This window comes from Osmerus eperlanus, chromosome 28 (genome assembly GCF_963692335.1).
Source record: "Osmerus eperlanus chromosome 28, fOsmEpe2.1, whole genome shotgun sequence".
NCBI classification, from domain to species: Eukaryota; Metazoa; Chordata; class Actinopteri; order Osmeriformes; family Osmeridae; genus Osmerus; species Osmerus eperlanus.
In genome coordinates, this window is record NC_085045.1 from 2907178 (window position 1) to 2922501 (window position 15324).

At 50.6% G+C, this 15324-nt stretch overlaps 1 protein-coding gene across 2 annotated transcripts; it reads left to right on the forward strand.

Moving 5' to 3' along the window:
• The first annotated feature begins 4076 nt into the window (after window positions 1–4076).
• npc1l1 (NPC1-like 1) lies at window positions 4077–15254 on the forward strand. Of its 2 annotated transcripts, XM_062454206.1 has the most exons (22): window positions 4077–4476; window positions 5959–6120; window positions 6318–7220; window positions 7329–7622; window positions 7808–8031; window positions 8179–8279; window positions 8397–8569; window positions 9112–9240; window positions 9356–9538; window positions 9684–9798; window positions 10093–10358; window positions 10540–10629; window positions 10807–10997; window positions 11890–12017; window positions 12246–12378; window positions 12499–12557; window positions 12669–12819; window positions 13071–13302; window positions 13746–13859; window positions 14069–14231; window positions 14383–14591; window positions 14625–15254. In XM_062454206.1, the coding sequence occupies exons 1-22, from the start codon at window positions 4435–4437 to the stop codon at window positions 14754–14756; spliced, it is 4194 nt and encodes a 1397-aa protein (XP_062310190.1). In that variant the 5' UTR covers window positions 4077–4434; the 3' UTR covers window positions 14757–15254. The 2 variants fall into 2 exon arrangements, with proteins under 2 accessions (XP_062310190.1, XP_062310189.1); XM_062454205.1 differs by having other exon boundaries at window positions 14383–15254.
• Window positions 15255–15324: the final 70 nt, after the last annotated feature.

Sequence of the window (15324 nt, forward strand, 5' to 3'; positions counted from 1 at the left end):
AGAAGATTGTCTGAAACTCCATGGTAACAAAGATAAGACTCTTTCTAGGACTCCAATGATCAACTCTGTCCTGTTTAATATTCCATTATCTTGTCTGTTGCTAGACTAAATCAATAGCAGACACACACTGCCTAAAATAATTGTATTGCCTGTATAACAAATCTTTAAATTGAGAGCCTTTGTTTGGAATTGTGTATTCATGAAGGTTACTGACATGGCATTGCCTTGCAGTCCCTCCAGCAGACAGTCCCACGTGTACAGTGGCTTTGCACCAAGAGCACTCCAGCTGTTTGAGTTTCATTGAGAGTTTACCTGATGTCTTTCTCATAACCTGGCCTCAGCGGTATGAAACTCAAACATTCACCCTGGCAGTTACTGTCTCTGTTCAGCCAAACACCCAGAAATGATGGAGAAATGTGGTAGAGAACGCAATTGAAGATAATTAGAGTTGGTGGAAGACATTAGAATGGAGGATCTCTTACTCATTGTGGATTCAATTCATACAGACCAAATCCACATGATTCGAGTCTCGTCAAACATTCATTCTTGCAACACTTACCAACTGCTGACTCATGCATAACCCGAGACAGGCAAGGGAACACCGTTTGTGAATGTGTTTTGCAATCAACCACAGAGTGTAAACCCATTCAAACCACAGATACTCTCACCGTCTGTGGTGCAAACCAAGAACTCCTTCTATCTCTGGGGATGTCAAGGTTTAATCATGGCAGATATGGTCCCGCTGATAATCTGCCTCTAGGCTCTATGGAAGAGATAAGAGAGAGATAACAGGCTTGTAATTATGAATTATTATAAATGTAACCTTGACTAGAATAAGTCTAAATATATATAAAAGAGAGGGAAAGGGATACAAACAGATAGACAAGCAGACAACCAGGGTTATATCTGGAACTAAGATCTAGGAGATGAGTTGGAGGTGGTGAAGAGAAACTAGATAAGTCATGATGACGCTAACTCTGGTACGATAGCAGAAGATACCACACCCTACCAGGGTGTGGTATCGATGAGCCGATGAGTCCGGAGGCGAAACTGGGGGAAAGCAGACTGCAACACCTGGGACTGGGCTGTTTGGTGTTCAGATTCTCTTCCAAGGACAAGGCGAAATACTTGGCAATTGGTAGACATGCATGGGAATATATGGAAAATCGCACAAACTGTAGTTTCCTATTATGCTATTTAGCTCTAAAAGCAATTTCAACACAAACAAGAAAACACATGTTTTTATTTAACTGCATATAAGAATTGAGATCGGCAATAGTGCACAGTTTTACCTCCATTTGCCTCAATGTTAGATTTCCCCTTATAAAGGTATAAAGTTGTAAACATAAACATAACTTCCTGGTAATGAAATGGTCCGATCACCATGTTTTATAGTGTTTTTGATGATGCTTTTTATGACAAAGGTAAAAAAAGAGGGAAAAGGAGATGACTTGTAGTCATGTTCCAGTGTTGCGCTTGCACACACAGATACATACACATTTTTGATAATAAGGATAATAAAATGATTAAAGATGCTATCTTTATTAGCATTAGCCAGGTGGGATTCTTCCTGATAGAAAACCCTGCAATGAGAATGTGTTTTTCTTCAATGTGTTTTTCTTATCTGTAGAGTATGTTGAGTTTTTGTGATTGGGAGTTCCTGGAGTGTGTATGTATGCGTGTGTGTGTGTGTGTGTGGGTGCACTGTAGATTGCCCTCATAAACACATGCCAGGGCACAGTGCCTTTTCTCAAGGCCAATTCTTTGGAGGCAGTAAACCGCTCTCCTGATACACAGCTCTCTTTACTGCATGAACAAAGTGGCCTGTTGTGAATACGTGTTTGGCCCTCGCCATCTCACCCACCACAGCGGTCTGTTAAATATTTTACACGATAATACTTTGGCATTCTCCTTCATCCAGTTCTGCACTCATCCATCTGCATCTCCCTCATCATCCTTAACCACCTGTGATGTGTGTATCACCCATCATCCTTTTTGCCATCATCATCCCAAGGGGCGTCCTTAGACCCTTTATACTGGGGCGGGTGCCCCAGTATAAATCTGCTGTGCCCCAGTAAAATCTAAATTTTGAGTTTTAACAATTTACTTTATTAGTCAGTGCATTAATTTAGATTGATAATCCCGGAAAAAAATGTACGCAGTATCCCAATCAAGCAAGGGGAGTTTCTATAGCCTAGTAGTGCATTGTGCGCAGCAAGCCAAAAAGGGATTTGAATAGGGGCCTGTGCCCCAGTAGAGTTTTATGTCTAACAACGTCTCTGATCATCCCTACCCTCCTCTTCCTCCCCACCATTATTATCACTAGTTGTGGAGTCTAGAATGGGATCTAATGGCAATTTGTAAAGCCCCTCTCCTCTCCATGTTCCCCCATGTCTCCACCCATGTCTCCACCCCATGTATCGCTGCTCCTTTTATAGCGGATGAATCCTCCAGAGTTCCAGCACATGCCTGTGTGTCACGTAGACTACACTGCCATTGTCAGAGCTGCTTGAACTATCCCCTGTAATCCTACTGTGCTCTGAGCCCAGAGCACAGCCGTATCTGCCAGATCATCTCCCCCTTGTCTTATCACCCATCTGGGTTTTATCTGGGCTCTCTCACCAGCTGAGGAACCACTGATACGAGACCTCCTTGGTTTCTATCTGCTGTCCTTGAGGTGAGAGGTGCTGGACTGAGGTCATCTCAAAACCTGTAACCTCTGAGATGATAAGAACACTTCTGTGATGTAATCATGGAATGATAGGCTGCTACTGTACTCTCACTAGAAAGCAGGCTTTTCTTCAGAGATTGATTTAAAATCACAAAATTGATTATGCAAAATGGACATCCACGATCGATCAATGAGCTCTCATGTATGATGCATGGAAAGTATGAGTTCTTGGAACAGACCCTGTGGTTTTTGTCTCATGAGCGAGATGAAATATTCTCCACGAATGGTCTTTCCCGGGCCACCCAGTGGAGATAACCAAACGATAACTAATCCTCAGACGAAGGAAGGCCAACTGGATCCAAATGTACCACCCTACGAAGAGTCCACATTCCTTCTCACCTTTAGAAAGTCTGATCAAAGACTGTGAACGACTGAGTCAAGCCTAACCACAGCCCTGTTCCTGGGGTTAGGGTGGGCATCCTCTGCCCCCTTCCTCCACAACCGGAGCACCCAGGCTGAGAATGAGAACAGGCCCTCAAGTCTCCTCTCTACCTGGGTCTAAAGTCAAGAACCTGCAAGAAAATGCCTTGTCTCGGGCCCTGATAAGATTATCCTAGCAGCATTTCAGTTGCACATGTTTCCTGGTTCCTCCTCGTCCTGTGAACCTGCACTATCTACACTATCTATAGTGAACATCTGGCCTGATCCTAATCGATATCATACAGTACTGTATGTCTTTAGGAGCAAAGATAGATGACAAATCCCTGAGGCCTGTTAAAGCATACTGTAGTGTGCCTGGATGCACATTCATTGATCTTAGACACGTTTCAAGGAAGCTTCTGTGTGAAGAACACTGAAATACTGTAGAAACTCCCATCGATCCAGAGCCAGTATTTACATTCACTTAAACAAACACCGTTGCTTTTAGAGAGGGAACATTAACCTATGAAGTCAAAATAGATTTTCTCTGCTCTCTATTCCTCTCTTTTCACACTGACATACTAATTGAACCCCCATCCCTCCTTTTCTCTCTCTCTCTTTATGTTAATGAAGAACAGCAATGCACCGCCATTCACAGAGGGTAGAGTAAAGGAAAATCCAGGATGAGGATGTGGGCGGATCCATGTTCAACGCAAACGTACTTGGTCAACACTAGGGACTCACCATTGATCCCAATGTATGGATTCACAGGAAGATTTGGAATCCATTGTTTTGACTTCCTTAGAATCTGTTGGTCACCCTGGCAACATTCCGTCGTCCTCACCGGCCCAGTTAATGTTCACACAGATGAACAGCTCTTCTGGGGATGTGATAGGAACACTCTGCATCAGGCCAGATAAGGATGTGACATCACAGCACGATCACTGATGCATCAGTGCTCCTCCCTCACAACCTCGCCAGACGGACAGACAGACAGAGAGAGAGAGACAGAGAGAGACAGAGAGAGAGAGAGAGACAGAGAGAGACAGAGAGAGAGACAGAGAGAGACACAGAGAGAGAGAGAGAGAGAGAGACAGAGAGAGACAGAGAGAGAGAGAGAGAGAGACAGAGAGAGACAGAGAGAGAGAGAAAGAGGGACTTGGATGTCAGGACTTCCCCCACCACTGTACCAATCTCACTGGATTTTGTATTTATTAAAACACTCCGGGTGAGATTTACTGAAAAATCTCATATTTCTTTCAAGACTCAGCTGACCTACCTCACACTCCAGAAGGTTCTCAGGACCCCAGAGTCCCTCTCCGCCGGCAGACAGAAGCAACACCATGACCTGCCTCGCCGCTCTGGTCACTCTGCTGTCTTGTCTGGTAAGACCGTCGTAGATCCCAGACCTCTGTCTGATGGTAGAAGTTTCCTCGTCTTCGCTGAGTGTCGCCGTTTATGAGCATTTGTCGATAAAGCTTGACTTGATGCTTTACTGTCTGAAATTGATATCTCAAACGGCGTGTCACGTCTGTATGGAGATGGTGTTTGTGTTTTCACAAGAGAGGGACGGTTTCTATTTGGGACGGAGGTTAAGTTTACTGTCTGATCAGGGTCCACGGATTTGTCCCGAGTCTGCGCTGGTACTCTGCTGGTAACAACACGCTGCAGTGCCCAAACCAGAGGAACACGGGCACAGATGAAAAGAAGTCTGTCTTGGGATAAACACCCTTCACTGGGATTAAACATGCTGCCTGCAATCAAGCAGCTTTCATTTACTTCACTGCGGAAGTGTAAAAGTTTAAATGCGTAGAACAATTGCGTGGCATGTCCTGAAACAACACCTTAAGGGGCTAGGCTTAACCATTCCTGAGAAGTTTATCATCTTTGTAGTAAAGCAATTAGGACAATGAGAATATTACACATTAGGGCTTGGGATCACTAAAGATTATAGATATGGTTGGGTGTGTTGTGGGTAGATTGATAATCTGTGATCCTCCCCTGAACATACAGAACACACAGTATCTACACATTATATAAGTGTTAACAGCAGAGAAAAGTGCTGAGATGGCTGGTTGATCTATAGAACTGCCCTGTGTCCTTGTTACAAAATATGGGATTGATAGTGTGAAGAGAAAAAGGCTTGTGAAGAGTAATTTATACTTTGTTAATGATAAAATTACACGGTGGATTGGAGGTCGTCTTCAAAACATTCCATGTAAAATACAGTTTGGGACTTTCCTTCAACATCTCCCTCCATCTTTCCCCTCGAAGGTCTCCCTCCATCTTTCCCCTCGAAGGTCTCCCTCCATCTTTCCCCTCGAAGGTCTCCCTCCATCTTTCCCCTCGAAGGTCTCCCTCCTTCTTTCCCCTCGAAGGTCTCCCTCCATCTTTCCCCTCGAAGGTCTCCCTCCATCTTTCCCCTCGAAGGTCTCCCTCCATCTTTCCCCTCGAAGGTCTCCCTCCTTCTTTCCCCTCGAAGGTCTCCCTCCATCTTTCCCCTCGAAGGTCTCCCTCCATCTTTCCCCTCGAAAGTCTCCCTCCATCTTTCCCCTCGAAGGTCTCCCTCCATATTTCCCCTCGAAGGTCTCCCTCCTTCTTTCCCCTCGAAGGTCTCCCTCCATCTTTCCCCTTGAAGGTCTCCCTCCATCTTTCCCCTCGAAGGTCTCCCTCCATCTGTCCCCTCGAAGGTCTCCCTCCATCTTTCCCCTCGAAGGTCTCCCTCCATCTTTCCCCTCGAAGGTCTCCCTCCATCTTTCCCCTCGAAGGTCTCCCTCCATCTTTCCCCTCGAAGGTCTCCCTCCATCTTTCCCCTCGAAGGTCTCCCTCCACCCTTGTCCTCTGATCTCCCTCCCTCTCTTCCCCAGGGGTTGTCCACGGCGCTCCACGAGCCGGGCTTCTGTGCCTTCTATGATGAGTGTGGGAAGAATCCCGACAAGCCCCCGGGCCTCCTCCCTGCCATCGTCCCCTGCCTCAACCACAGCCCCGCACGCTCGCTGAAGGGGGAACACTACCGCAGGCTCAAAACGGTCAGAGGCTCCAGGCCATGGGCCTTCTGAGAGAGAGAAAGAGAGAGAAAGAGAGAGAGAGAGAGACAGACAGACAGAGAGACAGAGTGAGAGAGAGAATGAGAGAGAGAGCGGGTGTGAGAGAGAGAATGAGAGAGAGAATATAAAGATATGAGACCGTCCATTCTAAATCTCTCTACGCTTGTGCTTGTTTACAGGTGTGCCCCATGCTGGACCAGGGAGAGAACAGCACTCAGGCCTGCTGCTCCATGAGCCAGCTCAAGTCCCTGGAGAATAGCCTGATCCTCTCCAAGGCCATACTCCTCCGATGCCCCTCCTGCGCCGACAACTTTGCCCACCTGCACTGCATCAACACCTGCAGCCCTAACCAGACCCTGACAGTCAAAGTCACCAAGACCACCAACGTCACCCACCTAGGGGTGCAGCGCACCGTCGTGTTGGCCTACCAGGCCTTCCTCTCCACCACCTTCGCCGAAGGTTCCTTCCAGTCCTGCAAGAACGTCCGCATCCCCGCCACGGGAGGCTTCGCCATCGCCACCATGTGCGGCCGCTACGGCGCCAAGCTCTGCACCCCCCAGCGCTGGTACGACTTCCAGGGCGACTCCGGCAACGGCCTGGCGCCCTTCGACATCGACTTCCAGCTGGTCCCCCCGGGCGTCACCGAGGGGCTGCCGGCGGGCGTGGTGCCCTATGCCGGGCGGCCGCTGAGGTGTAACCAGACCACGGCCACGGGGGGGGCAGCGTGCTCATGTCAGGACTGCCAGGACTCGTGTCCGGTCGTGGCCCCTCCCTCGCCCCCTGCCGGGGCCTTCAGGCTGCTGGGAGCGGACGGCTACCTGGTGCTGTGCATCATCCTGCTCTGCCTGCTGATGGCGGCCTTCCTGCTCTACCTGATGGCGGGCTACTACATGAGGAGGGTGGAGAGGAAGAGGGGCGCGGGGGGAGGGAAGGGGAAGGACGGGAACGGGAACGACCTGGCGGAGCGCCTGCTGGTGCCGTCGGACGTGTCGTGCACGGACAGGAACAGCCTGGCCGCTCAGGAGCTCCTGGGCTCCCTCTTCCAGACCTGGGGCACCATCATGGCCTCGCACCCGCTCAAGGTCGCTCGCCCGCCCGTCTGCCTCGACCGCGTGTCATTTCCTTCCTTCGTGACATCAACCTGCTCCGTGATTGGCTCGTGTAATGAATGGGTTCACTCTCTGTTCTAGGTGCTCCTGGCGGCGGCCGTAGTGGTAGTGGCCTTCGCCACGGGCCTCATGCACATCGAGCTGACTACCGACCCCATCCAGCTGTGGTCCGCCCCTAACAGCCGGGCCCGCAGAGAGAAGGACTTCCACGACAAGTACTTCGACCCGTTCTTCAGAACCAACCAGGTGATCCTGACGGCTCCGGGGCGGCCCGGTCACATGTACGACTCGCTGCTGTTCGGGAAGCAGAACTTCAGTGGGATCATTTCCAAAGACCTCATCATCCAGCTGCTGGAGCTCCAGAGCCGCATCCAGGTAACGGGGATGGACTGAGATTCACATCAAATGCACCCCTCACCGATTCAATCAGGGTTTCCGTTATTTTCGCAGAACGTGTTGCATCAGTTTACACCCACACATAAACAGATAACCTAAATGGAAACCTAAATCTAAACCTAAACTTCAACCTTAACTAAACCTTTACTCAACTCCATTTGCAGAACATCGAGTTCTGGTCTGACGACTTGAATCGCACCGCAAGCCTGAAAGACATTTGCTTCGCACCCCTGAACCCAAACGACCCCAGCCTGACAGACTGTGCCGTCAACAGCCTTCCACAGTACTTCCAGAACAGTGTGGCGAACCTCAACGCCAAGGTCAACATGACGGAGCTGGGAGTGACCAAGGAGGTGGACTGGAGGGATCACTTCATCTACTGTGTCAAGTGAGCCGGAGGATTAGGACTGACCATCTTAGAATGCATGGGGCTCAAGGAAATGATGAGATCTGTTCTGCTTCTCATAATACAACCCCCCCTCCCCCCTTTCATCTATTCTTCTCCGTGATCATATCTCTCTCTGCCTCTCCTCAGCTCCCCGCTCTCCTTCCAGGACATCACCGACCTGCGCCTCAGCTGCATGGCGGACTACGGCGGTCCCGTCTTCCCCTTCCTCGCTGTGGGAGGCTACGACAGTGAGTGGAAACACACACACACACTCACACACACACACACACTCACACACTCACCCACCCACACACACAAAGCGTGGAGAGAAATCACGACACCCCTGCTTGTGTCTCCCTTCCCAGAGGACGACTTCACTGCGGCGGAAGCTCTGATCATGACCTTCTCCCTGAACAACTACGCTCGCGAAAACCCCAAGTTCAAAGTGGCCTTGGAGTGGGAACAGATGTTCCTAGACATCGTCCAGGAGTACCAGCGAAACCCCACCAATAACTTCACCTTTGCTTACATGGCAGAGGTGGGTGCCTACTGTGTCTTATAGAAACACCAAACACCAAGAAATACAGTATGATGTCGATCTGCTGTGTTGTACAACATGCACCACACCTTTGACTTACTATACCGTACATAGAGGAAATGGTGAATGGTAGAGGCAGGCCAAGTCTGCTGTTGTAATGTTTATGGCCATGATGAGATACCGCACATGTGACGACTCTAATCTGTGTTTATCTATGCTTATGTCTGCTGTTCTTACTTTCCTGAAGGAGCGTTGTTAGGCTGTAAAACTCGACTATCTCTTTTTTTCTTCTCCTAACAACTCTTTCTGTCAACAACCTGTCAAACCCCCTCTCCCCCTCCCTCCCCCCTTCCCTCCCTCCCCCCTTCCCTCCCACCCCCTCCCTCCCCCCTTCCCTCCCCCCTTCCCTCCCACCCCCTCCCTCCCCCCTCCCTCCCTTTCTCCCTCCCTCCCTCCCCCCTTCCCTCCCTCCCTCCCTCCTTCCCTCCCCAACCCCTCCCTCCCTCCTCCCTCCCTCTCTCCCTCGCTCCCTCCCTCCCCAGAGGTCTCTAGAGGATGAGATCAACAGGACCACATCTGAGGACATTCCCATCTTCATGATCAGCTACCTGGTCATCTTCGTTTACATCGCCGTGGCGCTGGGAGAATACTCTTCCTGCAAACGCATTCTGGTGAGACTCGCACACGCATGCATACGTGCGCGCACACACACCAACACAGAAATACACGGGCTCACCTGGCCTAACCTGCTGTGTGTGTGGTGTGTGTGTGTGTGGTGGGCTGCAGGTGGACTCCAAGTTCCTTGTTGGTCTGGGGGGTATCCTGGTGGTGGGCTGCTCTGTGCTAGCCTCCATGGGCTTCTACGCCTGGATCGGCATCCCCTCCTCCCTCGTCATCCTGCAGGTGGTCCCCTTCCTGGTGCTGGCCGTGGGGGCCGACAACATCTTCATCTTCGTCCTTGAGCACCAGGTAGAGAAGTTTGAAATGTGTTTGTTGTGTTCCATGCCTATATTTACTTTAGAGTTTTTTTACATTTGTATTCATTTAGAAGGAGCTTTTTTTCAATCCAAAGTGACATGTGGTATGATGTGTTGACCCTTCGCCTGTCCACCAGAGGGACATGCGGAGGTCAGGAGAGACCATGGAGGAGCAGATCGGACGGGTCCTAGGGAACGTGGCTCCCAGCATGCTCCTCTGCAGCCTGTCAGAGTCTGTCTGCTTCTTCCTAGGTGAGCGCCCACACACACACACACACACACACACACACACACACACACACACAGACAGACAGAGACACACACACACACACAGACACACACACAGACAGACACACACACAGACAGACACACACACAGACAGACACACACACACACACGGACAGACACACACACACACACGGACAGACACACACACACACACACACACACACGGACAGACACACACACACACACACACAGACAGACAGAGACACACACCCCCCCCCCGAGTCCTTCTCACACGTTCTCTCCTTCCTCGGGTGTCAGGGGCTCTGAGCACCATGCCAGCGGTCAAATCCTTCGCCCTCTACGCTGCCCTGGCCGTGCTCTTGGACTTCATCCTCCAGATGACAGCCTTCGTCGCCCTCCTCTCCCTCGACGCCCGGCGACAGGATGGCAACCGCTGCGAGCTGGCCTGCTGCGTCACCGTGACAACCCAGCGCCCCACCAAGCCCAACGAGGGCTTCCTGCTCCCCCTGATGAGGAAGTACTACGCCCCCTTCCTGCTCCACCCAATCAGCAGGGTAGTGGTGGTAAGAACCCCCCCGCCTCCTCCTCTTTCCCAGCCAATCACGTCCGTTTCTGCTCGTCTGTGGATCACCTCCAGCCTGGACAACCTTTACATTACCTGATGTTCTCTCTCCTCTCCTCCCTCCTCCTCTCCTCCCTCCTCCTCTCCTCCCTCCTCCTCTCCTCCCTCCTCCTCTCCTCCAGATGGTTGTGTTCCTCTTCATGTTCTGCAGCTCAATCTACCTCATGTTCCATGTGACCGTCGGACTGGACCAAGAGCTGGCCATGCCTGAGGTGAGATAGAGGAGAGAGAGAATGTACGGAGATAGAGAGAAAGGATATGGAGAGATAGAAAGAGAGAGATAGGGAGAAAGATATACTCCATCGTAGAAACCCATGAAGAATCATATCTAATCTGCCTGTAGTTCCTCACTGAGACCCTGTGTCACTCCTCCCCCCCCCCCCCCCCAGGGCTCCTACATGCTGGACTTCTTCAAGTACCTGTACCAGTACTTTGAGGTGGGCGTCCCCACCTACTTTGTGACCACCAAGGGCTTCAACTACAACAGCGTGGCGGGGATGAACGCCACCTGCTCCAGCGTGGGCTGCGACCCCTTCTCCCTCACGCAGAAGATCCAGTACGCCACCGAGTACCCCGAGCTGTGAGTGTCCGCTCCCCTCACCGCATCTGTCTGTGTGTGTGTGTGTGTGTGTGTTGCATGAACTGCAGTTGTGAACAGTTGTGAACCAACCCTTTTTTGAGTTTAAGGTGGGGAGGGTGTGGGGGTTGACAGGAAAGAATGAAAAAAGAAGAGGATTGTGCCACGCCTGTTCCTCAGACCCGTTCCCCTTCCTCCTTGTCCCAACATCAGAATCAGAATCATGGGATCAATGGGATTTATTCGCCATGAAAGAGAATGGCCTTGAACCTGTCTGACATCACCTCGGCAACCTCCCGTCTACAGCCAATCAGCACCATTGATGATTAACTTGGTTACCTAAATAACAGTCAGCATTAGACACAGGGGAGGATGGTAAACATGTTAGGCTACCAGAGTCATCAGGCAAGCCAGGATCAGCAACTGCTAGCCTGTTACAAACACAACAATGGAAAGTTTTGGGAACGTGTTGTTTTGCTGATCTAGACGAATTACAATCCAGGGATAGATGGTTGCGGATGGGATCTGTGGAGAGTTTAACTGGAATTTCAGTCATTGGCTAGATATGTGATCAGTGATAAGGTTCAGGGCTACTTATCCTGATAGCAATTGAGGCCCCAAGGTCAGTCTGATAGAGGGGTTGGAAAAAGAAGGGAGGTGGAGAAGGAAATTTAAATGAGTTAATAAGGATATAAATTACTGCGTAATTTACGGTCACGATGACTGGTGTTTTTCCTGGTGAAGTTTTGGTCTCAGGAATCTCCCTTTCTTTCCCAGTAACTCAGACCCACATATGACTAATCCCAAATAAATCGAGGGATTTACAAACCCAGACCCCAGGCGATACGAAGAGGTTTCACGTGTGTATAACGTGCTGTGTGTGTGTGTGTGTCAGGTCTTACATGGAGATCCCTGCTAACTCCTGGGTGGATGACTTCATAGACTGGCTGAACCCTGGAGGTGGTTGTTGCCGTATCTACACTGCAGGCCCCAACATCGGAAAGTTCTGCCCAGCTAATGAAAGTGAGAACGGTGGTTGGGTGGGTGGTTGTTTTTTTGTTGCAGGTTTAAAACCCATGCATGCCCATGTTTGCCGCTGGCAAGGCATCTATAGTGCTGTTGACTTTGCTGTCAGATCTCACAGACATATAATAGTGTGTGTGTGTGTGTGTTTGTGTGTGTGTGTCTGTTTGTGTGTGTGTGTGTGTGTTTGTGTGTGTGTGTGGGTGTTTGTGTGTGTGTCATCTCCAGCGGCTCCGTTTGCGTGCTTGAGGAAGTGTGTGAAGGCTCCGTCTAACGGCATCCTCAGACCCACTGTGGACGAGTTCAACCGTTTCCTGCCTGACTTCCTGGGCAACAGGCCTGATCTGCAGTGTCCTAAAGGGTGAGCAGCACTCACGCACTAACACACACCAACACACACACACTAACATACGCACAAATGCACACACACACATCCATGCGATGCGTGACTAACACGGGTAGCTGTTCTCTCCTCCACCAGCGGTTTAGGGGCCTATGACAAGGCTGTAGTGACAGACCCAAACACAGGGGAAATCATAGGTGAGAGCCAGTCATTCATTCATCCATTCATTCTTACAGTAACTTCCTTCCCATTGTGAACGCCAGCGGGCCACGTGTCTGAATCCTGCGTGTGTTCCTCCTGTGTTCCAGCGTCTAGGTTCATGGCGTACCACACGCCCCTCACCACCTCCCAGGAGTTCACAGCAGCGCTGGAGAAGGCCAGGGAGCTGGCCCACAACATCACCATGGGGATGAGAGCCATACCGGGCACCTCGCCAGACTTCGAGGTCTTCCCCTACACGTGGGTCCCGCCCCCTGCTGCTCCACCACACCACCTCCATCTAAAACTCCTCCTCTTCCATTTTCTCCTCCTCTTCTTCCTGCTCCCTCCGGTTCTTCCTCCTCTTTCTACTCCTCCTCCGCCACCTTCTCCTCTGTCATCTCTTCCTCCTCTACGTCAACCTGTCCCCCCCTCCCCTTCTTCTCTCCTCCAGGGACATTCACTAACCCCCTCCTCCTCCTCCTCCTCCCCCCCCCTCCTCCTCGCTCCAGGGTGACCTATGTCTTCTACGAGCAGTACCTGACCATCGTTCCCGAGGGCCTGTTCAACATCTCCCTGTGTCTGCTGCCCACCTTCGTGGTGTGCTGCCTCCTGCTGGGCATGGACCTGCGCTCCGGCCTGCTCAACCTGCTCACCATCGTCATGATCACCGTGGATACGGTGGGGGTCATGACCCTGTGGGGCATCGACTACAACGCCATAGCGCTCATCAACTTGGTCACGGTGAGGGGGCTTCGAGGCGTGGGCAGGGCGGATGACTGTCCTCTGGCTTGGAATGTGGAGAGTGTGCGTACGGGCACTCCCTTCAGAATAGCGTGTCTCCCATTGTCTCATCTTAGACGTTTCATTATTCATTATCTACAGACGATATACTAGGTGTGTAGCAGTTTCATCCCCAGCTCAAAGGCTTTCCTGCCAACACCCTTAATAGAAACTGCTCATACTGACTGCCTGTCAAACTATGACACACTGGCATGGCCATATTGCAGACCAGGGGATAAGCCAAGGCTGTCATCCATGAAACATTTGGATGACAGCCAGACCTTTGACACAGATCCTCCAGTGTATCTTGACTCTAGACATGATGACCTGACTCTCCCTCCCTCCCTCCCTCCCTCTCTCTCTCCCTCCCCCCCCTCCCCTCTCTCCCTCCCTCTCGTGTGCAGGCTGTTGGGATCTCTGTGGAGTTTGTGTCTCACCTGACACGATCCTTTGCGCTCAGCATCAAACCCACGCAAGTCGAGCGAGCCAAGGACGCGGTCACCACCATGGGCAGTGCGGTCAGTACATAGAAAACAAGCACACCACTATCCACACAGGCCTGGGTCAAGCATTATTCACAGACACAACGTAATAACTGGGGTGCACTTGATTTAGCTTGTTTGACTGAAATGGAATTCCATCATACACACAATCTGGGACCCAAGAATCAAACACACACATACAAAAAGGCATCGATCAAATTTAATTGATCTCTATATTTTTTCAGGTGTTTGCGGGCGTTGCCATGACGAACCTTCCTGGGATCGTGGTGCTGGCATTCGCCAAGGCTCAGCTGATCAAGATCTTCTTCTTCCGCCTGAACCTGGTGATCACGCTCCTGGGCCTGGTCCACGGGCTCGTCTTCCTGCCTGTGCTGCTCACATACTTTGGTGAGTGTTTGTGTCCGTGGAAAGAGGAACAATTCAAAACATTCTATTTGAGGGACATTGTTATTAAGATTCCATTCTGCTAACACCTCCCTCTCTCCCCCCCTCCCTCCCTCCCCCCCTCCCTCCCTCCCTCCCTCCCTCCCTCCCTCAGGCCCTGGGGTGAACAAGGCTGTCCTCCTCAAGTTGCAGCAGGACAAAGCCCAGGCCTCCCAGGACCTGCATGAGCCCAGAAGCAATTACGTCTACGTGAACCAGAGCTTCCACAACCACGAGGCCCCCTCGGGCCCGGCTCCTCCAACCCCTCTGTCGCCCACCTCCCAGGCCTCCCAGGACCTGAGCAGCAAGCATGTCTACAAGGACCTGGAGCTGCGAAGCAAGCATGTCTACGAGGACCTGGAGCTGCGCAGCAAGCATGTCTACGAGGAACTGAGCTCCGAAAACACAGCACAACCACCCTCGCCCACCTCCGATCCCTCCGTAACCCCGGACACAAGAGCACAGGATTCGATCGATTTGAAGTTCTGAATGGCATTGCAGGACCCACAAACTCTTTAGTTTTTGTTTCTTAGCACTCACATCAATATACCTCCATCGCCGTGGATACGGGGAAAGCCACAGAGCAAGAACTGCAGTCAACGACCAATGACATTTTCGGACTGTTTATGAGTTCTGTACCAGGATCTTTATCTGTGGTTCTGGGGCGCCCATCTCATGTTGAACGGTGGTAAAAAAAAAACTACACGCTACTGTGCAATACCTTCCACGAACACTAGGGGGTATTAGAAATGATCGACAAATACGTTCAAAATGAGTCATTTTATACCATTTGAACTGTGTTGTGTTTGTTAAATGTTTATTTAAAGTAATTATTTTGTACACGGGAATGCAGGTGTTTCATGTTGATGCTCAGGTGATGTTATTCCAGAGACAAGCAACACTCCATTAGACAGGGTAGTCTTACAAACTGCAGTATTGTTTTCCATGCCTCTATTCATGTTTTTAATGTGGACTGAAAAATCAGTTGAAGGAATATTAAAGGTGTATGTACCATGAGACTAAAGGCTACTGTATTCATTTAGCAGATGTTCTTATC

Coding starts and splice junctions, on each gene's coding strand:
- npc1l1 (XM_062454205.1), top strand. CDS start 4,435: ATGACCTGCCTCGCCGCTCTGGTCACTCTGCTGTCTTGTCTG. Junction 4,477..5,958: donor TCACTCTGCTGTCTTGTCTG/GTAAGACCGTCG, acceptor TCTCTTCCCCAG/GGGTTGTCCACGGCGCTCCA. Junction 12,558..12,668: donor AAACACAGGGGAAATCATAG/GTGAGAGCCAGT, acceptor CCTGTGTTCCAG/CGTCTAGGTTCATGGCGTAC.